General features: G+C 37.8%; 1 protein-coding gene across 1 annotated transcript; it reads left to right on the top strand.

Moving 5' to 3' along the window:
- The first annotated feature begins 3133 nt into the window (after positions 1 to 3133).
- LOC114505675 (40S ribosomal protein S3a-like) lies at positions 3134 to 4802 on the top strand. Its single transcript, XM_036016414.1, has one exon. It carries the CDS (start codon positions 3560 to 3562, stop codon positions 4100 to 4102), a length of 543 nt encoding a protein of 180 aa, XP_035872307.1. The 5' UTR covers positions 3134 to 3559; the 3' UTR covers positions 4103 to 4802.
- The last annotated feature ends 19977 nt before the right edge of the window (positions 4803 to 24779 follow it).

The following is a 24779-nucleotide window of genomic DNA, read 5'->3' as shown; positions in this document are numbered from 1 at the left end:
GTTTGGCTTCTTTCACTCATCATCATATCTGTGATATTCATCCATATTATTGTGTGTCAGAAATGTGTTCTTTTTTGTGGCTGTGTATTATTCTATTGTATGAATATACCAGCAATGTATTTATCCATTCTGTAGATGGACATTTGGGTTGTTTCTAATGTTGACCACTACAGTGCTGCTATGAATATTCTTATACATGTATTTCTCTTGAGTATTTCTGGGTCTTAAAATAGGCACAGGTTTAACTTTATTAGATGGAATAAAACTCTTTTCCAAAGTGGTTGTATCAATTTATATTCTCATCAATGACATATCAGAGTTCCAGGTGCTGTATAACTTTTGGTTATCAGAATACACACACACACACACACACACACACACACACACTACTCTGATAATATATATTACTCAGAATATATATTATATATAACATATATAATATATGTATATTATACAGGATCTAGCACAAATAATGCCATTTTTAATTATAAAATCTTTTATTACAAAATCACAAGCACGTAATTCTGAAACATAACAATATCACTCTCAAACACTCCATATAACATTTTAGGTGAAATGTTCAAATTAAAACTATAAGTTATTACACCCATATTATTACCCTACCAACCACACTCCAGCAGGCCTTACTTCTGCTGGACCCTGTATATATTATATATACATCTATTTAAGGTGTACAATATATAGATTTATACATTTATATTGCAATATGATTGCCATTGTAGTGTTAGCTAAAACCTCTATTGCGTCACATTATTATTGTTTCTTCTAGTGTTGGGAACAATTAAGATCTAACTTTTAGCAAGTTTAATGTTTATAATACAGTTTTGTTGTCTATAATCACTGTACTGTATTTTAGATCTCTAGAACTTATTTATATACTAGTTTTTACCCTTAGACATCTCTCCCATTCTTCTACCTCCTTCTTCCCCCAGGTCCCAGTAACCACCATTCTATTCTCTGCTTTTACAAGTTTGTTTATTTGTTTGTTTGTTTGTTTGTTTGTTTAGATTGCCTATATAAGAGATATCATATATGTGAAAGTCAGCTTTAGGACTGGTGCACTTCACATACTATAATGCATGTATATTATACCTCAATTTAAAACAGTTGATTCAATAAAGTCAAGTTTTGAATGTGAAGAAGTCCCAGGAATACTTTCACCATTTTATCCTGTCATATAATATTTCTTTTTTATGTATATCCAAAGGTGATATATGATAAAAACAGATGTCTACATGACTCCAAAAGAACTCTCTCAATAAATATGAAATAAAATTCTAAGTGCTCAAAGACATATTTGTGTCCACACATATTCAAATTCAGAGGGACTGCACATCATCCCCCATTTCTCAATAAGATTAAAAAAAAAACCCCAACCAACTCATTAAAATCCATCCCAGAGAGCACAATGCTGAAGTGTCATCTGTGAGGACTTTAACACACTGTACACAGAGGGGTTGGCTAGTGGATTACTGGGTCTGTAAAGGCTGACCAAGGTCACTGACAAGTACTTGATGAAGGTCAATGGTCAAGTTACCTTGACAGCTTTTAACCTAGTTAATTTCTAGGCTTCAGGCTCCTGGCTCCACCCTGGAAGACATTTCTGTTGTGGCTTCATGGCAATGACCAGCTTGACTCTGCCCCTGCCTATGCCCCACTCACAGGATATACTGTACACTGGTACTCTGACTCACCCTCTGACCTCTAACTACAACCAGCGTCACAATTCTCTTTCTGCCATGTTCTGTCTTTCTTCAAGTGCCCTGGAATCAGACACCTCAGCAAACTCTTTCAAAAACAGTAGAACATTGACCATATTTCACAACCTTGGGGCCCAGTGTGTAAAGTCACTACTTATTCAGGATTTGAAAAGAGAGTCTTACCTCAAAGTCTTAGCCAAAGACAGGGCATTGACTATGGAGTTCAATTCTAATTGGCCCCCATGAGCAGACTGTTGCGATTTAAACTTAATTTGATCATTCTTTTTAAAATCAAGATGATTAAAAAAAATCAAGATAATGTTCATTTAGTTTTACATAAGCACTAGGGGCCTTTCTTGCATCTTAATCCAATTCTCCAAATCATTATTAGGCTTTATATTGGATTCACAGATGCAATGTTTGGATAATTTTTTCTCACTGAGATTTGGTATATTATTTGTTCCTGATCCATGTGATTTCCAGGTATCTAAAATGTATAAGTCATTTATCATCTAGACACTACCCTGCATCTCCAAATGTTTTGTACTTTTGCATGCACAAGTGCTCAATTACAAAGTTCAGGTTGGTCTTTAGATACCAGTGTAATAGCCCAAGGCATTTTTTATTACAAATAAATCAGTTTTCAGCAACCTTTTCTTTCCCTTTTCAGCTTTCATTGCTTAGAATTAAAAACTATTCTTCTCTGGGAGCTACTAAGCTAAAGGGGATAAAAGAGGAGAAAATTCCATTTATTTCTCTTGGCAGAGGGGAAGGTTTTTTTTTCTTGTCCAAATAAAAAGTTTCCAAGTTTCAAAATGGAGGCTGTGCATAGATTGCTAATTTCCCCCCAGTACTCTTTTTGTCTACTTTTTTTTGTAGTAATAGAAACCCTGAAGTTAAGAAGGTAAAATGGTTTCCCAGAAGAGAGACTACTTTGTCCAGCTTCCTTTATAGCTACGTATGGTCATGTGGCTGTATTCTGGTCAACCATACATGAGCAGAACTGATACGTGCAACTTGTAGGCCATGATCTTAAAAGGGCAGTGCTACTCCACTGCTCTTCCTCTTTCTTGCTGGCTGGCAGAGGGATGTGTTAATGAGCCATCTTGGACCACGTGCACAAAGCTTTACCCAGGCATGGCAATTCCATAAGACAGAGGAGTCTGGGAACCACCATGGTGCTGACAAAGCAGTCCTAGACTACATATGCCCAGATGTTAACATGAGGGAGAAATGAATTGCTTTCTATCATATAAATCATTATTATTTTGGCTACCCAAGACAACAACTAAAATTATATTCTAGTGAAAAACACTAACACATAAGCAGAATTTTTGATTAAAAGACTAAGAAAATTATCAACACAATTCTCCATTTTCTGTTTGCACTTGAGGGTTGGAAAGAGCACTGATGTATTTTTCTTGATATATGGTCACAGACATTTCTTGACTAGATGCTTGAAGAAAGGTCCTTGTAAGTCTGAGGTTAATGGTCTTTTCACCTCCTCTTAAGACTGCACCAGCAACCAATTTACCACAAAGGATCTTAACTACACACTAAAAAGCATTGCAAACATATCAGAAAGGGTCTCAAAAAAGTCAGGAAGGCTCTCAATGTCATCAGAGAGTCTTGAACAAAACAGAAAGGGTCTTAAAGGTGTCAGAAAAAGTTTCAATGTCCTTATGGATCTCAAACAGGTCAGGAAGACACACATTTGTCAGTAAGTGGGTCACACAAGTCAGGAAGAATCACAAATAGGTAGGGAAGGGTCACAAACATGTCAGGATGGAGAAGCAAAAAAGAGTCTCAAAAAAGAAGGAAGAGCTCTGAGCAGCACAATGGGACTTGGGAAGAACAAGTGCCTTACCAAAGGCAATGAAAAGGGAACCAAGAAGAAAGGGGTAGGTCCAATTTCTAAGAAAGATTGGTGTCATGTGGATGCACCAGCTATGTTCAACATAAGAAATATTGGAAAAACACTAGTCACAAGAACTCAAGGAATCAAAATTGCACCTGATGGCTTCAGGGGTCATGTTTTTGAAGTGAACCTTGCTGATCTGCAGAATGATGAAGATGTATTTAGAAAATCTAAGCTAACTACTGAGGATGTTAAGAGCAAAAACTGCTTTACTAAATTCCATGGCATGTTCATACCCTGTGACAAAATGTGCTCGATGGTCAAAAAATGGTGGCCCATGATGGATGCCATTGTCAATGTTAAAACTACTGAGCATTATTTGTTTCATCTGTTCTGTGCTGGTTTTACTAAAAAATTCCACAGATCTGGAAAAACTCTTACACTCAGCGCCAAGAGGACTGCCAAATCTGGAAAAAGACAATGGAAGTTATTAATAGAGGTGCAGACAAATGACTTGAAATGATTATGCAATAAACTGACTCCAGACAGCATTAGAAAAGACATAGAAAAGATTTGCCAATCTATTTGTCAATTTGATGATGTTTTTGTTAGTAAAGTAAAAATGCTGGCAAAGCATGAGTTTGAATTGTGAAAACTCACGGAGCTTCATGATGAAAGCAGCAGTTCCCCTACAGTTCCTAGGCTACAAACCTGTATAGTATGTTACTATACTGAATACTGTAGGCAACTGTAACACAATGGTAAGCAGTGTATTTGTGTAATGCATTGTGCTACAAAGTTAGCATGGCTACAAAGTCATTAAGCAATATGAATTTTCAGCTCCATTATAATTTTAAGGGACCCTCATTGTATATGCAGTCTGTTGTTTACTGAAATGTCATTATGCAGTGCATGACTACCCACAGAATGAGTCTCACACATACAGAAAGTCTCTACTATGTCAGAAAAGGTCTCAAAAAGTCAGGTAGGAAAAAATTCATCAGAAATGTTGTCAAACATGTCATAAGTTTTAGCATGCTGTACTTTGATTTTCATTCAACTGAAAGTATTCTCTAATTTACTTTTTGATTTACTTTTTGATGCATTAGTTATTTAGGAGCATGTTGTTTAATATTTCTTATTTGTGAGTTTTCCAAATTTCTTTCACTTATTGATTTCTAATATTCTACTGTGGCTAGAGAACATACTTTCTATTATTACAATCCTTTCTTTTTCTTAATCCATCTTTTTAAATTGAGGTTTGTTTTATGGCCTAACATGTGGCCTAATTTGGAGAATGTTTCATGTGCACTTGAGAAGGATTTATATTCTGCTATTGTTGGGTGGAGTCTTCTATGGGTATCTATTTAGTTTAATTGGATTATAGTGCTGTTCAAGTCTTTTATTTCCTTGTTGGTCTTCTTCCAGGTAGAATTTGTGCCTAATTGTCTTATCCATTTTTTAAAATTACATTTTTTGTCTTTTTAAGAAACTTAAAAAGATTTTATTTATTTATTTTTAGAGAGAGAGGAAGGGAGGGAGAAGGAGAGGGAGAGAAACATCAGTCTGTGGTTGTCTCTTACATACCCCCCACCAGGGACTTGACCTGCAACCCAGGCATGTGCCCTGACTGGGAATCGACCAGACGACCCTTCAGTTCACAGGCTGGTGCTCAACCCACTGAGCCACACCAGCCAGGGCTGTTTTATCCATTATTGAATGGGGGCTATTAAGGACTTCAGCAATTATTGTTGACTTGTCTATTTCTTCCTTAATGTTTGTCAATTTCTGCTTCATGTATTTTGGGTTTTTTAGGTGCATATATGCTAACAATTGTTATATATTTTAGATGTATTAACCCTTTTATCATTATAAAACATACCTTTTTATTTCTAGTTACATTTTTGTTTTATAGTGTGTTTTAATTTTTTTATTTATTGATTGATTTGAGAGAGAGGAAGGGAGAGGGGGAAAGAGAGAGAGAAACATTGATTCGTTGTTCCACTTATTTATGCATTCGTTAGTCACTTCTTGTATGTGCCCTGACTGGGGATTGAACCAATAACTATGGTGTATGCAGATACTACTCTAACCAACTGAGCTACCTGGCCAGGGCTTCTAGTGTATTTTGTTTGCTATGATTCATCATTCCTTTCCACCACCAGCCAGTGGCAATAACTAATCTACTTTCTGCCTCTATGGATTTGCCAATTGTAACATTTCACATAAATGGAGTCTCATAACATGTAGCCTTTTTGTCTGGTATCTTCCCTTTAATAAAATGTTTTTCAAGATCAATCCATGCTGTAGTACGTATCAGTAATTCATTCCTTTCATGGCTGAATAATATTCCATTGTATGGGTATATCACATTTTATTTACCCATTCACCAGTTGATGAATATTTGGGTTGTTTCAACCTTTTGGCTATCATATAATTAATGCCACTATGGACATTTGATCACAAGTTTTATATAAACAATTTTCATTTCTCTTGGAGTAAATACCTGGGAGTGATATTGCAGGATCATATGACAAGAAAGGGTTTTAATTCCTTTAGGAAGGGTCATAGATAAAACAAGAAGGGTCTCAATCATATAGGAAGGGTTCTGATACATCAGGGAGTGTTGCAAACATATTATGAATGCTCTTAAAGAGAGAGAAAGTGTCTCAGATACATCAGAGATCATCTCAGACAAGTTGGTAATAATTGTAACATAGGAAGATTTCAAAATATGCTAGTAAGGGCTCCAAACTAAGGTGAACATCTTTTTTTTTTAAAGATTTTTATTTATTTGTAGAGAGGGAAGGGATGGAGAGAGAGAGAGAGAGAGAGAGAGAGAGAGAGAGAGAGAGAGAGAGAGAGAGACATCAATGCGTGGTTGCTGGGGGTCATGGCCTGCCACCCATGCATGTACCCTGACTGGGAATTGAACCTGCAACACTTTGGTTTGTAGCCCGCGCTCAATCCACTGAGCTACGCCAGCCAGGGAGGTGAACATCTTAAATACATCACAAAGGGTCTCAAACCTCAAGGAAAGGTATCAAATAATCAGGAAAAGTCTCAAATATGTTTAAAAGGATCTCAGAAAGTAAGTAGGGTCTTTAAAATATGAGAAAGGGTCTTAAATAGTTAGGAAGGATAGCAATAAGTTAGAAAGGGTCTCAAATATACCAGGAGTCATCTTACCCAATCAAGAAGAGAATCAAATAGTTGGGAGGAATATCTAACACAGTAGGAGACTCAAACAAGTCAGGAAGGATGTGAAGCGGTAGGGCAGGGTCTCAAATTAATCAGGCCCAGTTTAAAATATGTCTCTAGTCATCCTAAACAGGCGGGTAAATTAGAAACGTTCTCAAATACATTAGGAACACTCTCAAATCTGTCATAAAGAGTCTCAGACATGTCAGAAGGGGTCATAGCCAGACAGAAAATGTCTCAAACTCATCATAAACCATCACAAACAAGTCAGAAACAGTTTCAGAATAGTTAGGAAGAGTTTCTAATAGGTCAGAAAGTATCCTAAACTCAGAGCAACAGTCTAATAGTCAGAAACTTGTCAGGAAGAGTTTCAAATAAATACATAGGGGTCTCAAACATATCAAGAAGGGCCTCACACAAGTCACGAAGAGTCTCATGCAAGTCAGAAAGAGTTTCAAACACATCAGACAGTGCCTCAACATCATGAAAAAGGTCTGAAACAGCCCTGGCTGGTGTGGCTCAGTGGACTGAGTGCCAACCTGAGAACCAAAAGATCACTGGTTTGATTCCCAGTCAGGGCCCATGCCTGGGTTGCAGACCAGGTCCCCAGTTGGTGGTGTGTGAGAGGCAACCGATCAATGTATCTCTCACGTATCGATGTTCATCTCCCCCTCATTTCTCCTTCCATCCTCTCTCTTAAAACAAACAAATAAATAAATAAATAAATAAAAAATTTTAGAGTTTTAAACAGGAAGAGCCTAAACTTTGTAATGGCTTCTTGAAAGAGAAAGAAAAGATCTGAAATACATTGTGAATCCTTTCAAACCAGACTGGGAGGTTCTCATAATAGTAAGGGAGAACTTTAAGATTTGTCAGTAAGGTTTACAAACAAGTGGAGAATTATCTCAGAGAAGTCAGAAAAGGTTGATAATATGTTACAGTATCAAAAAGTTTTGAAGACTCTCAAGCCTGCCAGGAAGAATCTTAAATATATAGGGAAGTTTCTCAGATACATTAGAAAAGTCTCAAATACATCAAGAGGAGTCTCAAACATAATAGGAAGAAACTGGAGCTTGTCAGGAAAGATCCAGAACAGGGAGGAGAAAGTTTGATATACATGAGGAAGTATCACAAACAGATCTGGAAGTTTGTCGAAGTGGTAAGGAAAGATTATAAATAAGTCATTAGAGTTGGGAAGGGTGTAAAGTAAGTCAGAAAAAAATCTTATAAATGTCAGAAAGAATTCCAAAAATGTTATGAAGAATCTCAAATATGTCAGGAAGAATCTCAAATAGGAAAGGAAGGCTCTCAAATCTGTCAGGAATAATTATAAAGACATAGGAAAAATCTCAAATATGTCATGAATGGTCTCGAATACTCAGGAAATGTCTCAAAGTTACATCAGGAAGATTATCCAACATATCAGGAAGAATAGAAAATGTGTCATATTTGAGAACCTTCCTGTCTCAGACAGAGTGAAAGAGATCTAAATATCTCTGGAATGGTCTCAAACTTGTGAGGAAAGGTTTCAAGTAAGTTGAGAAGGGTCTCAAGCAAATAAAAAAAAAGATTCCTAATATGTCAGGAAGAGTCACAAAGAAGTCATGGATACTCTAAAACATGTCAGAGAGGGATTTAAATACATCAGGAAGGTGCTAAAAATGTGAGGAAGAGTCTCAAACATGACAGAAAGGGTCCTAAACTTCTCAGAAATAGTCCAGAGAAGAAGAGTCTCAGATTGGACCTCAAGGATTCAAAGTAGTCAGGAAAAGCTTTAATTTTGTCAATAAGGGTATCAAAGAAAAATAAAGGATCTTGAATACATCCAGAGGGGTATCAAAGATTTCAGTAAAGGTCTCAAGTAGAGACGTGTCTCAGGCATGTCACAGAAGTTCTCAAATATGCTATGAAGAGTCTGAAACAAGTCATGAAGACTCTTACATTTTTCAGGAGTCTTAATATACAAGGAAGGTTCTTAAATACCGCCTGAAGGGACTCAAACACATAAAGATGAGTCTTAAATATGTCAGGAAGTGTTAGAACAGAGTGAAAGAGTCTCAAATACATGAGGAAATATCTCAAACAAGTCAGGAAGGTTCTCAAAGTAGTTAAGAAGAGTAATTACTAAGTTAGTAAGGGTCTCAAACAGAAAAGAAGTGTCTCAGCTATAAGAGTGTCACTATGTTAAAAATGGTCTCAAAAGTCAATAAGGGTATCAAATACATCAGGAAGAATCCAAACTACATCAGGAGGAGTAGCAAACATATTAAGAATGGACTCAAAATATCAGAAAATGTCACAGAGAGGACAGGTCTCAAATACATCAAGAATCTTCTCAAACAATTCTGTAAGTGCCTCAAAGTCTTTAGGAAGAGCTTTAAAGACATCAGTGAAGGTATCAGCAGAGATAAAGGGTCTCAAATTCCTCAGGCACAGTTTAAAATACATCTGGAAGGGTCTCAAAAATGTCCAAAAGATTTTCAAACAAGTCAGGATGAGTCTCAAAAAGTCAGGGAGGGTGTCAAATCAAGGAGTCTCTCAAGATGTTAGAATGAGTCTCAAATAGGATAGGAAGAGTCTCAAACATGGTCTCCAAATTGTCATGGAGAGTTTTAAATATGTCTGGAAGGGTATTTCCTTCCATACAGACAGGAAAAGTTTCAAACATGTTAGGAAGCATGTCAAAGTCCTCAGGACTAATCTTAAATACATCAGGGAGGGTTTCAAAAACATCAGGATGGGTCTCAAGTACCTCAGGAAGTATCTCAATCAAGCCAGACTATTTCAAACATGTCAGGAAGGGTCTCAAACAAGTTAGGAAAGGTTCCATACAAATCAGGAAGGGCATCTAATTCCTCAATGTCTGAAAGAAGTGAGGAAGGGCTTAAAAAAGTCAGAAAGAGTCTCAAACAAGTCAGAAATCTTCTCAAATATGTTAGTAAGCTACACTGTTGTGTAGCTTAGACACAACAGTTCATTTCTAAGGAAATGTTTTCAAACACTTTCATTACCATGATGATCCTGAGTCTCTGGTTGTATGCTCTGATGTGCTCAGAATTTCAGAAAGGGCCAGAATCAGAAATATGTGGCTGTTTTTTTCTCCTCCATCCCCCTCCCATTGTTGCTTTATGGCCAACTGATAGCATGCCAGACTCTTCTGACATAACTTCCAGGTCATGGTCAAAGAGCCAGAGCCAGTGTTTACTTCTTCTCCATGTATTTATATCACAGCTGTCAGCAGGGATCTTTTCAATAGCAAAAGGAATCTAAGATTAGAAGTACCTATGATTTTTCTAAAGGACCTTTTTGACTTTGTTTGTTTTTGATAACCTATGTTATAACAAACTTTTTAAAAAATTTTATTTATTTATTTTCAGAGAAGGAAGGGAGGTAGAAAGAAACATCAATGTGCGGTTGCTGGGGGTCATGGCCTGCAACCCAGGCATGCACCCTGACTGGGAATTGTTATAACAAACTTAAGAATTCTATGCAAAGAAATTTAGTTAGGAGAACTGCCATCATTTTTTAATACAAAACCAGGAAGGGGTCTTGTGTAGAAATTAAACCATGTCATGCCTGTGATTAGCAGTTTACACCCTCTTTCAGTGGAAAATAAACAGTGTTAACCATAGCTGGATTCTCCACTTTCTTGTTTATAAACATGACTGGGTGTCTTTATCAATCATTTATTTACTGTAAATGCTCCAGTTAGAAGCAAATGTCTGTCTTTATGTAAAACTCACATTGCCCAGACTTGCCACTAATTTTGTGCTTTATAGCTCTCTGAAATATCAACAAGAAGGACAACAACAAACCCAACTCTCCTGGACTGTGTTTTAGATAATGTCAGAAAAAATGTGAGAGTCCATAACTGTTGGTTAAAGGGTAAGAGAAGGTATGTGGAAAAGTGTTATGTCTTAAAAGTGAAGAATTAAGGAAATCATACCTTGGAAAAGAATACTAATAGTTTCTCAAGTCTCAAGAATTATTGCATGTAAGAATTGCATGTGACAAATTGTATTGTATTACAATTTGTCAAAATAATAACCACAATAATTAAAAATAGTTGATCTAATTTGTTCTCATAAATTATTTTTGAGAAACACTGACTCATGCCAAGGTGTTTTTGCAGTGAACGTTTAGTTCTGCCCTGGTTTCTCCTCCCATCCAGCCTCCAGGTTGGGGGCTAGGCTCTAATTCCCCAGCCCCTGGCTTAGTCAGCTAGGGTGGTCCAAAGACATATACTGAGTACTTTTTTGGTATATTTCTTTGAAATCTCTATCTTTATCTATGCACCAAGTATTGGGAAAACTAATGTGGTGAATTAAAGATCGCTACAAATTCTTTGCCGCTCTCCTCACTAAGAGGTGGAGTTTATTTCCACTCCCATTGTATCTGTGCAGGTATTGTGATTCTTTTTTTTTTTTTAAAGATTTTTATTTATTTATTTTTAGGGAAAGAAAGGAGAGAGAGAGAGAGAGAGAGAGAGAGAGAGAGAGAGAGAGAGAGAGAGAGAGAGAGAAAGAGAGAAACATCAATGTGCGGTTGCTGGGGGTTATGGCCTGCAACCCAGGAATGTACCCTGGCTGAGAATCGAACCTGGGACACTTTGGTTCCCAGCCCGCGCTCCATCCACTGAGCTACGCCAGCCAGGGCTGTGATTCTTTAACCAATAGAAATGTGGTAGAAGTGACACTGACTCGGTCACAGGCCCTGAGAACTAGCAGCTTCCATTTTGCTTTTGGGGCACTTCCTCTTCGAACTCAGCTACCATGAAGTGAGAAGCCCTAGTATCACGGAGAGGCCATGTGTAGTCAATGCGAACAACAGCCCTAGCTGAGCTCCTAGCTAATAGTTGGTGTCAACTGCCTAGCATATGTGTGATCCATCTTGGTTCGAGCCCAATTCAACCACCAAATCGCTATAGACCCAGATGATAGGAGATAGAGTAAAAGTGTCTCCCAGTTGAGCCAAATCAACCCACAATAGATAACTGAAACAATTAAGAATTAGCTGCCCCTAAGAGTTCTAGAACACTTCCAGGTATTGTGCCAAGTGCTTTGTATTCTGTATCTTATTTAATCCCCAACCAACCTCAAGAAAGAGCAGCCATTGTATTATGAGTTTGACCAATGAAGAAACTGAGCTTCATAAAATTTAAGTAACTGACAAAGTGAGTGAATAGTGGTGCCAGAACTCAAACTCAGGCCTGATTTCAAAGCATGCTTCTCTGCCCTCCAAATGATCTGCTTTCGTCAGATTAATCGAAAGGGAATTCCCATGCACTTTGCTAGGCAAAACATATTGATCTACACTTAAAAAAAACATACTCAGGGCTCAAAAAATGTTCCAAAGAACATTTTAAAAAACTCTTTTTACTCTGGAACATTTCCAGACATATATATTTTAGTAGTACAATACAGGAACCACCATGTACCTATCACCTGGCTTCAACAATTATGAACAGATGGTTAATCTTTTTCAAAAGATATTATATTGTTTATGTTATTACCATCATCCCAATGTCCTCTATTGCCTACCTCCACACATCCCCACCCCTCATTCCCACAATCAGTCCCCACGCCATTCATTGTGCATGACCCTTGGGCATGGACATGCCCATTGTCCATGTTCATGGGTCATGCATATCTATTCTTTGACTAATCCCTTTACCTTCTTTCAACCAGTCCCCACCTCCCTCCTTCCCTCTTACAGCTGTCAGTGTGTTCCATGTTTCTATCAGATGACCAATCTTATTTCATTTGTATTCCCAGTTACTTCTCTCACCCCACCATGAGATTATCTTAAAGCAGATCCCACATATTATTCATCTGGAAATATTTAACTATGTATCTCTAAAAATAAAAAATATTTTTTCAAATATAACCATTATCATAACTACAAAATATTGAGTTTCTTAATACCATTTATATCCAGTCAGTGTTCAAAGTCTTCCACATTATCTCATAATTTTTTTACAGTTGGTTTTGTTAAAAAACAAAATCCTAAGTGTTGAATTCTTATTATTGTTTACAAGACTTCATTTGAGCCAAACTGACAACATATGCCAGCAAGCAAAATCTCAAATATTCCCCGATTTCCTATTTTGAAACACAAGACACTGGGAGGAAAAAGATAGGCCCACATTCTCTTTGAGGGTGCTAAATTGAACCCACATTTCCCACAGAACCAGACTATTCTTAGGTACAATTCACAAAATAAAATCAGTTATTCATGCAGCATTCCTGGGAATCTATGCCCATTTTAAGTGTATTCGAATATTTTGTATTTTGCAATAAAGCCTTTAAATGTTTAAAAAATAATTTTAAAAATTTTATTTATTTATTTTTAGAGAGAGGAGAAGGGAGAAAGAAAGAGAGGGAGAGAAACATCAATCGGTTGCCTCTCAAACACGCCCCCAACTGGGACTGAACTGTATCCCACATGTGTGCCCTGACCAGAAATCGAACCAGCAGCCTTTTGCTTTGTGGGACAATGCCTAACTGCCTGAGCCACACCAGTCAGGGCAAGTCTTTTAACACTTGAAACAAAAATCAAAAATAAAATTCAACCAAATTAATTTGTTCCAATTGTTTTTATTAAGGGATACATGAATTGGACAGTATCCCGTCTCACAACTAGAAGAGGGCTCCGAGGGCTTGTACAAATGGAAAGTTTTTTACAGGGAGAAGGGTGGAGCAAGGCAGCTATTAACCAAAGGAGAGAAAGGATTATTTTTGGTCCCAGACAACTTTTCTTTGGGACCAAGAGAACAAGAAAAGTTTTTATCATGCAGATTGCCTCTTCTTTCTATGGGAAATTAAGAGGGCCCATGTGACAGAATAAATTTATATGACCAGAAAATTCTACACTGGCTGATTAAGGTGTTTCTGGGAGAGGTTGAAACTGCAATTAGGTCAGATATAGAATCTAGGTTTACTACCATGGACTTTTAGCATGAGTGATGCCATTTTTGGTTTGTGGTTTTCTCTTTTTAAAATTTGTTTAATTTTTATTTATCATTTTTTTAGAGAGAGAGAGATATCAATTTGTTGTTCCATTTATTTATGTATTTATTTATGCTTTTATTGGTTGATTCTTTTATGTGCTTGGGCCAGGGATCAAACCTGCAACCTTGGAGTATCAGGACGACACTCTAGCCAGCTGAACTACCTGGCCAGGGCTGTAGTTTTCTCTTTTCAATTTCATTTCATTTTACTTTATTTCATTTCATTTTATTGTTGTTCAATTACAGTTGTCCCAATTTTTCCCCTGTTGCTCTCCCTTGTCCTGTCCACCCCCTGTTCCCTCAGTCAATCCCCACCCTGTTGTCCACGTCCATGGGTCATTTGTACATGTTCCTTGATGACCCATCTCCCTTCTTTACCCTGTGATCCCTCTCCCCTCTGGTCACTGTCAACTTTAACAATTTCTTCAAACTAGGAACCAGATGAGGTCCTTCACTGCATGTGGTTGATATGTCTCTTAAGTCTTTTTGATAGTTACCCCTTCCTCTTATATTCTTGCTACTTGTTTGCTACAAAAAAAAAAAGTACACATTTCCTCTGGAAAATTTCCCACAGTCAGTATTTGGCTGATTGCATCCACCTTTCTATTGTGGTTTAATATATTTTTTAAATGCTGTATTTTCTATAAATTGGTAGTTAGATTTAGAGGCTTGATCAAATCCAGGTTTGATTCTACTGGCAAGAATACCTTGTAAGTGGTATGGCATACTTCCTATTGCATCATATCAGGAGGCCTGTAATGTCTGGTTGTCCCATTTTTAGTGATGCTAAGATTAATCATTGGATTCAGATGTTATTAGTTCCTCTTTTAAAGTTCCCATCAAGCAGCAAAAGAACTTCCGGCAAGATGGAGGAATAGGTGGTCGCACCGTCCTCCTCATACAACCAAGATTAGAAAACCAATAATTTACAACAATAATTTACTATCAGAATAACACCCAGATCCGGCAGAGGATTTATCTGAATGGAAGTCGGGCAGCCAAGAAGTTGAAGTAGACGCGTTCATCCGGACTGGTAGGAGAAGACGAGCCGGTGGGCCGGGGGCTGGCTCAGGTCGGCAGCGCGCGGAGGTCGGGGGAAGGTTTGGCGCGAAATCGGCACAAAAGCCATCCGGGGGCGCAAGAAGGCAGCGGTGATCCCTGAGTACGCTAGCTGCGGCTGGCAGACCCAGAGGGGCAGCGATTGTGGACCAGGGCAGAACTCGCGGCCTGGAAGCCCAGACAAGGGTCTGAGTCCAGGGGAACGGAACTACCGCCATTGTTTTCTCCCGCCCCGCCCCCACATATAACGTCACAATCTAGCGACCAGGGTGCCTAGCCCCGGTGAGCACCTAAGGCTCCGCCCCCCCACCGTAACAGGAGCAACCAGACCGGGGAAAAAAAAAACAAAAAAAAACAAAAAAAAGGAGAGACGGGGGAAAAAAAAAACAAACCATGTTTTCAACAGAGCAAATCAGTCCCCCAGGACTCATCCTTTTGAGCGACCAAGAATTAGCCAATCTATCAGATGCACAGTTCAAAACACTGGTGATCAGAAAGCTCACGGAACTGGTGGATTTTGGACAAAATTTAGATGAAAGAATACAGAGTACCATAAAACAGATGCAGGAAGACTCGCGGAGGAGAGCCAATAGTGAAAGGAAGGAATATGAGTCTCAAAACAATACAGTGGACCAGAAGGAAGATAGAATCAACCAAGCAGGAAAGCATGATGAAATAAGAATTCAAAAAATTGAGGAAAAGATTAAGAGCATCCAAGACACCTTTAAACGTTCCAATATCCGAATTATAGGGGTACCAGAATCGGAAGGGGAAAAGCAACAGATTGAGCACATATTTGAACAAATAATAAAGGAGAACTTCCCCAATCTGGCAAAGGGAACAGTCTTCCAAGAAATCCAAGAAGCTCAGAGAGCCCCAAAGAAGTTGGACCCAAGAAGAAACACACCAAGGCACATCATAATTACATTAGCCAAGGTAAAATCAAAGGAGAGAATCCTAGAAGCAGCAAGAGGTAAGGGGACAGTAACCTACAAAGGAGTTCCCATCAGACTGTCAGCTGATTTCTCCAAAGAGACCTTACAGGCAAGAAGGGGCTGGAAAGAAATATTCCAAGTCATGAAAGACAAGGACCTACATCCCAGATTGCTCTATCCAGCAAAGCTCTCATTTAGAATGGAAGGGCAGATAAAGTGCTTCTCAGATAAGGTCAAGTTAAAGGAGTTCATCATCACCAAGCCCTTATTTTATGAGATGTTAAAGGGACTTATCTAAGAAAAGAAGATAAAGAAAAGACATCTATAGTAAAAGGACAGCAAACTCACAAATATCAACAACCACACCTAAAGCAAAACCAAAAGAAACTAAGTAAACAATTAGAACAGGAACAGAACCACAGAAATGGAGAGCACATGGAGGGTTAGCAGCAGGAGGGTGGGAGGAGGAGAGAGGGGGAAAAGGTATAGAGAATAAGTAGCATAGAATGTAGGTTGAAAATAGATAGGGGGAGGGCAAGAATAGTACGGGAAATATAGAAACTAAAGAACTCATAAGTATGACACATGGACATGAACTAAAGGGGGAAATGTGGGTGGGAGGGTGTACAGGGTAGAGGGGAGAGAAGGGGGAAATGGGACAACTGTAATAGCATAATCAATAAAATATATTAAAAAAAAAAAAAAAAAAAAAAAGCAGCAAAAGAAAAGCAGTTAGTTACCTACAAGGGAGCTCCTATAAGACTTTCAGGTGATTTCTCAACAGAAACTTTGTAGCCAGAAGGGAGTGACACAAAACATTCAAAGTGATGAAAAACAAGGATCTACAATCAAGATTACTCTACCCAGTAAGGTTGTCATTTAGAATCAAAAGAGATAAAGAGCTTCCCAGACAAGTAAAAGCTGAAGGCGTTCATCACCACCAAACCAGTATTACAAGAAATGTTAAAGGGATTTAAGAATAAGAAAAAAATTAGAAATATGAATAAGAAAATATCAGAAAGAAAAATCTCACTGACAGAGGCAAACACATAATGAAAGCAGTGATTCAACCAACATTAAAGCTAGCACAAAGGTTAAAAGGCAAAAGTAGGAAGATCATGTATAATTACACAGTAACTTTAGGGATACACATAAAAGAATTAAAGAATAATGACAAAAACATAAATGTGGCAGGAGAAAATAAAAATGGTAGTGATTTTAGAATGTGTTTGAACTCAAGCAAACATCAACTTAAAATAGACTGCTATAAACATAGCTTGGTGTACATGAAGTACATCATAACCACAAACCCAAAAGCTACAAGAGATATGCAGAAAATAAAGGGAAAGGAATCCAAACACAACACTATAGATGTTATCAAGATATAAGAGAAGGGATCAAGAGAACGAGAAAGGAACAGAGAGCTATAAAAATAATCAGAAAACAATAAAATGGCAATAACTACATATCTATCACTAGTTATTTTAAATGTAAATGGATTAAGTGCTCCAATCAAAAGACAAATGGATAAAGAGGTCTTGGTACACATATACAATGGAATACTACTTGGCCATAAAAAATGAAATCTTACCATTTGCAACAACATGTGTGGACCTAGAGTTTATTATGCTAAGTGAAACAAGTCAGAGAGAAAAACAAATAGCATATGATTTCACTTATATGTGGAATCTATAAAACAAAATAAATGAACAAACAAAACAGCAACAAACTCATAGATACAGGAACAAACTGATAGTTACCAGATGGGAGGGTTGGGTGAAAAAGTTAAAGGGATTAAGAAATACAAATAGGAAGTTACAAAATAGTCACAGGGATATAAAGTACAGTTTAGAGAATATAGTCAATAATATTGTAATAACTATATATGGTATCAGGCAAGTGCAAGACTTATCAAGAGGTGACAGGGGACTCAAGAGTTGGAAAATTTTAGTTTAAGGTAAATAGTTATAAGCCTAGTAAGTAATGAATATATTAAAGCTGTTGTTTCAGAAACTATAGATAAGGCCCATCCTGGCTCAGGAGAGAGACAGCCAACCTCCTGGGGCACTGCTAAAGATGGGGACAAGTGGAGGCATCTGGGCCATTGTGTTCCAGGGAGAGACAGACAACTATGTGCCCCATGGGAACAGCTAACTGCCCAGGGCAAAAATACTGTATTTTTTTTTATCTAATTTTCCCTGAATTTCAAAACCCCTCACCTCACTTTGTTCTCTGTTATAAAAAGGCTGGCTTGGAAGAAAATATAAGACGGTCCATTAGGGTATGAACCTGCCATCTCCTCAGATCACTGACCATCTGAATAAAGTGCCCATAAAGATTCAATACCCGTCTTGGCTTCTTGGGTTCAGTATGTGACAGGCAGCAAGAATGCCAGTCTTTTCTGGTTTCAGAGGAACACTTTGTACATTATATAAATGTCTAACCACTATGCTGTACATCTGAAACTAATATAATGCTATATTATATGACAACTGTAATTGAAAAATTAAAAAAAAAATTAAGTTCCCATCAGTCTTTCACCTAATGAAAAACATTGCCTCGATCCATTATTTCACTGTCTTACAAATTTGTGAGATTCTATTTCTGTCATTTCTTCTAATTCATTAGTGAGAACTTTTCTATAATAAAGAATTTTCTCTTGTCCACTATATATATGGATACCCTGAGCCACAGTTCATATACCAAAGGTGGAATAAGTGCTTGATTCCTCATCTTATTTTTTAAAGGTGACCAAAGAACGTTTTTAAAAAACTCATTATGAGCCTATGGACTTTAGCATATTTGATGTATTTCAATCCATTACATTCATTATTTAATTTTTAATTCCTCATTTTTAACAGTTTCATGGAGATATAATTCACATATCACACAATTCACCAATTTGAAGTGCACAATTCAATGTTTTTTAGTATATTCATAGAGCCGTGCAATTTTTACCATATTATAATTTTAGAACATCTTCATCATGCCAAAAAAACCTTATACCTATTAGCAGTCACTCTTCATTTCTCCTAAGACTCCCATAACCTAGACAACTACAGATCTATTTTCTGTTTCTATGGATTTTCCTATTGTGGACATTTCATATAAATGGAATTGCACATGTGGCCTTTGTCTGGCTTTTTCCCTTAGCATACTGTTTTCAAGGTTCATCTGTCCTTTGGTGTTCATCTGTCCAAAAGTCACCTTCATTACATAAATCCAGTTGTGGTGGAAAGGAGATTGTTATGAATAACAATACCCATTTCACCTTCATGACTCTGACGTGTTTTTTTTTTTTTTTCTTTAAAAACTGAGGATAAAGCCCTGGCTGGTGTAGCTCAGTGGATTGAGTGCGGGCTGGGAACCAAAGTGTCCCAGGTTCGATTCCCAGCCAGGGTACATTCCTGGGTTGCAGGCCATAACCCCCAGCAACTGCACATTGATGTTTCTCTCTCTATCTCTCTCTATCTCCCTCCCGTCCCTTTCTAAAAATAAATAAATAAAATATTAAAAAAAAAACAAAAACAAAAACTGAGGATAAGAGGCTAAATACCATAACAAAAGATGCTCCCATTGCTCTTAATGGTCAGGAAATTCCAAGAGTTTGGGGAGCTGTGGACTAGGAACTATGAATGAAGGCCAAATATATATGAGAAATATATTTTGGCCATCTGAATAACCAAATATACATACACACACACACACACACACACACACACACATATGTATATATATTTATAAATCACAATATTACAGAAAACAACATCAAACCCAAGCTTTTCCAGATGGTCTGTGTGCTCCACCACCAAAGACACAGTACAGCAAAGGAACAGCTGCAGATAACCCAGCACTACCAATCTACTCACATGAAATTTCCTTTGCCAAAAGATACAATCATTGGCTGAGTTCAAGTTCTTCAGGCAATGATTTCAGATTCAAGTGACTTAATCATTACCTTAGGAAACCTAACATTTCTACCATTTTTCTTTAGGTTAATTCATAAATGAAGTTTAAAACTTCCCCAAAATATTATACTTCATTTATGATTCTTGGTCAACATATTGGTTAGGATTAGGTTCTATAGCATGTAAATTACAGTGATTTGAACATGATAGGGGTTTATTTTTTTTCCTATAAAAGGACTTCAGGGGTAGGCATCCAGGGCTGATATGACAGCTCTACATGCATCTAAGACCCAGGCCCCTTCTTTCTGGGTCCCATCATCAAGATTGCTTCACAGTTCATGAAGCCTGCTCCAACTCAGCCATTATTACACATTCTAAGCAGTAGGCAGGAGGAAAGGGCAAGAGCAAAAGGATAAATTACTCATATTAGTCAGTTCCCTTTACAAAGCTTACTTAGGAGCCTCACACAATGACTTTTGCTTTTACCTTATTGGCCACCAACATGTGCAGAAAAAGCTGGAAAAGCATTGTTTTAAAGCTGAGCATGATGCCACCCCAAACAATATAGTGTTTCTGGTTAGTGATGAGGAAGGAGAGAATGAACAGTAGGTAGGCAAGTAGCCATCTGTACTACAATCTGTAAATCTCAATATTTGTCAGTTTGTGAATTGCTTGTAATACTCTAAGTACTGCCACTTTAAGACAACAGAGGTCACCTTGAGGGGTAAGGATGGAGGATCTTCCATAGGGTTCCCTTGCATAAGACGGCTATCCACCGCACTTTGTCCAAAGCCATCCAGGATGCTTCTTATTTTCTGCTACCTTGCTTCTTGCCAAGACTGTAAGCTCCCATGACCTCTCACAAGTCAGTTGTCTTGCTTGAATTTGGTGACTCTTCAGTCTGTTTCCATGCTAGGCTCCTGTCTGTGTCATTTGGCTTGATGACCTACTCACATCCCCTCACATCTGATCTTAACTCCTATTTCATTTCCAACTTCTCCACTCCCAGCTAGTCCCTACCCCCTGAAAGGGTCCAGCCTTCCATAAGGAATAAATTCCAGTGTGATGGCTGACTATTACCATCTTAATCTATGTGTTTATCTATTAAATTGTAGCCCCAAAAGTTGTGGACTTTTTAATAACAAGGATAAATTGCTTAAGTGGAAAGGACACCAAAGTAGTAGGCAGGAAATATGGGTTATACACCTTCATTCTTTATTCTTATAAAGATTTTATTTATTTATCTTTAGACAGAGAGGAAAGGAGGGAAGAAGATAGAGAGAAGCATCAATGTGTGGTTGCCTCCTGGGCACCTGGCCCACAACCCAGGCACATGCTCTGATTGGGAATTGAACTGGCGACTCTTTGGTTCACAGGGCAGTCTCAATCCACTATGCCATACCAGCCAGGCCATTCTTTATTCTTTAACCAATAGTTTATTGAGCATTTACTTTGTGTGAGTCAATCACCCAACTGGGCTACTAATTATCTGTGGGAGCTGGGGTATATCACTTCACTTCTCTGAACATTTTTCTCCCTTTACTAAATGAATTCAAAGGCTATTTGTGTGTGTGTGTGTGTGTGTGTGTGTGTGTTCTAGAAGGAGACCCTGAGATAAGGATTCAAGTAAGTAGTTTATTTGGGAGGTGAAGGAACACTAATAAAAGAATAGGGAAGCGGCCCTGGCTGGTGTGGCTCAGTGGATTCAGTGCCAGCCTGCGAACCAAAGAGTTGCTGATTTGATTCCCAGTTAGGACACATGCCTGGGTTGCAGGCCAGGTCTCCAGTAGGGGGTGTGCGAGAGGCAACCACACATTGATGTTTCTCTCTCTTTCTCCCTCCCTTCCCCTCTCTAAAAATAAATAAATAAAATCTTTAAAAAAAGAATGAAGAAGTGAAGGCAGTCAATAAAGGGTGCGCTATCAAGTAAATAACCACTGTGGGCAACTGGGGTTTAATCCTGTTGGGGCTTTATAGTGGGCAGTGTGGACACATACCACAGAGTTATTCCACCTTAGGGGCAGGGAGCTTTCATATCAAAACTCCACCTCCAGTCAGTCATTGATTGAGGCTCTTGGGTGTAGGCGCTCAGAATGAGTCATCCCAAGATGTGCCTCTGTGTTATGAGGATTATTTTTGAGCTAAATGCAATGGAAACCCTGTGAGCTCAAGAGAAACTTCTCTCTCCTGCCCCCTAACTACCTAGAAGAATTTAAAGATTTTAAATTAGGGGCTTTCCCCAGAATAAGAGATTATCAGAGATCAACTTTTTTACCTGTCAATAGGACATGGGAAACATCTATTACTCAACATCTGCATTTTTTATCACCTGCCTCCCTTCTGAAGCCCCAAGGCACCTTACCTTATCTTTAGCCCAGAATGCCAGATATACCTCATTTTCCCTGTCTCTGAACTTCTCTGGTATTGTGGAGTTCCTGTACATACATATGCAAATTAAATTTGGTTACTTTCTCTTGTTAATCTGTATCATGTATATTTAATTACTAGACCAGCTGAAAGAACCTTGAAGGGTAGAAAAAAATGTCTTCCTCTCCCTCATGGGGCAGTGGTATTTTCTGATACCTCCGCCGGCCTCTTGGCTAGCAAAGTAGGCTCTGGGGGCCAGAGAAAGCCCTCAGGAGAAATGCAGGTGATGGAAGCTGAATGTTAGGCTTGTGTACACTGATGCAGTGAGGTTGAGGGAATAAGAGCAGGGCATCCACAGTGTCTGCTATAAGAGCCTTCCTAGCTCTGACATTCTAAGATATGAACTTACTTTGCAGATGAAGAAAACTGTGACATTGAATGAGTTTCTCTCTTAAAACATAAAGAGCTTCACGGGCAAGTCTGCTTATAATACTTCTGTAGTATAATGGGAATTATTGGGGTCAGTAGAATGAAAACTTGCATCATTGCATTAAAGGAAAATCACTTAGCAAACCTATGAAATATTTAGGGTCTGTGTTTTCCTATTAGAATGTAAGCTCCTTGAGGGCTGACATAAATTTTAACTTATAAAAGGGTCCCTTACAAACATCAACAAAGTTGCTGATATGAAACAAGTGCTTATTAAATACTTGGATTAATCATTATTGATTAATGAATTGATCACTTAATCTCTAAAGTATATAATACAATCTTTACAACTTAAAATAAACCTTTTATTTTAGAATAGTTTTAGTTTTAAAGAAAAGTTGTAAAGATAGCACTAATGGTTCCCATATACCCCTTTTATACTGCCATGGTATATCTGTCACAATTAATGAATCAATATTAATTCTTTATTATTAACTAAAGTTCACACTTTATTCATATTTTCTTAGTTTTTCCCTATGTTCATTTTCTGTCCCAGAGTAGATCCAGGATCCCACATTACATTTAGTTGTCATGTCTTCCTATGCTCCTCTTGGCTGTGACAGGACTTTTCTCAGACTTTCCTTGCTTTTGATGACCTTGACAGATTTGAGGAGTACTGGTCAGGTAATTTGTAAAATGTTCTTTACTTGGAATCTGTCTGGTGTTTTTCTCATGATTACACTAGGGTCGTGTGTTTTTGGGAGGAAGACCACAGAAGTAAAGTGCCATTCTCATGATATCATATCCAGGGTGCATACTATCCACCCTGGAATGTGGAAACTTCACATTCCACTTACCTCTATTAAGTTAAACATATTTCCATCTCTATGGAGACAGCTCCAACTCTAATCCAGCACTACATGGATCATTCTACTCTTCTCCTCTTGCATATCTGTAACCTCCTGCTCTACCAGTAAGACACATGGTTTCTATGATCTGCCATTTATTTACTTAATTGCTCACTTCTAGTATACATATACAGCAGCATTAGAATTACTAACTTGTACCCCTATGGGAAAACACTTTAGCAACTAGAGTGTAGTGCTTATGCACAGTTCCTTTTGTATTTAGTCTTATAGTATCCACCCATTTCCGAAGTTATTTAGGTGAGCATTTTCTACCCCACCACTTTCAGTGAAGTTATTTCATACATTTGTGATGCAGTCAGATTCTTTTGTCACAGTCAACATTCTATCCTAGGATCCCTTGCCTCCTAAATGACTTAAATTTTTTTCATACATTAAGATTTACTCTTTATTTTGTAAAGTTCTATGGGTTTTGACAAATGTATATTATCATATACCCCCCATTAATAGTATCATACAGAATAGTTTCATTGCCCTTGTGCTTCACTTATTCAATCCTCCCTCTTCCTGAAAGGCAAACACTGATCTGTTTATAGTCTCTCTAGTTTTTCATTTTAAAGAATATCATATAAATGGAATTGTACAGTATGTTGCCTTTTCAGACTATTTTCACTTAGCAATAGGCATTTAAGATTATTCCATATTTTTGCATGGTTTGATAGCACATTCCTTTTTATCATTGACTTTCCATTCACCTATTGAAGGACCTTTTGGTTGCTCCAGTGTTTGGTGATTTTAAGTAAAGTTGCTATAAACATTAATGTACATGTTTTTGTATGGACATAACTTTCAAATCAGTAGGGTAAATGCCTAGTTGCAAAACTGCTGTATTGTATGGTAAGACCACATTTAGCTCTGTAAGAAACTACTAAATGGTCTTCTTAAGAGGCTGTACCATCTTTGCATTCTCATAGCAGTGAATGAGAATTCCTGTTGTTCAGCATCCTTATCAGCAATTGGTACTGTCAGATTTGCAGATTTTAGGATCCAAATAGGTGTTTATTGGTGTCAAACTGTTAAATACAATCTTTGGTAGAACATACTGTTTCTCTTGCCCTGATATTTTATGCTGCCTTCTCCTTGGGGACTTCTGGGCTTCTTGGTATCTTTTATGTAATAAGATTTTTACCTTTTCAAGATTTTTTGGTGGACAAAGAGCGGCCTTGGATATATCTTTAAGTGTACTGTGCACTGCTAATAAGGATACTATAGCATTTCTCTGTAATGAAGATAGTACTTTCTCACTCACAGCCCTCAAAAAGCACAGGATTGAAGGTGCAGTTCCAAGTTTTTGAGGGCAATTAGCTGGTCTGAACTATGATGCCCCCAAAACTAAATTTCTCTAGAAACTAAAATATGGTTTGGT

The sequence above is a fragment of the Phyllostomus discolor genome, chromosome X, assembly GCF_004126475.2.
Source record: "Phyllostomus discolor isolate MPI-MPIP mPhyDis1 chromosome X, mPhyDis1.pri.v3, whole genome shotgun sequence".
NCBI lineage: Eukaryota > Metazoa > Chordata > Mammalia > Chiroptera > Phyllostomidae > Phyllostomus > Phyllostomus discolor.
Note: the sequence above shows the minus strand (reverse complement) of the source record. Positions and strands in the feature narration are given on the sequence as shown.

Bases quoted from the DNA above. Each gene is read 5' to 3' on its own strand.
- LOC114505675 (XM_036016414.1), top strand. From the start codon at position 3,560: ATGGGACTTGGGAAGAACAAGTGCCTTACCAAAGGCAATGAAAAGGGA.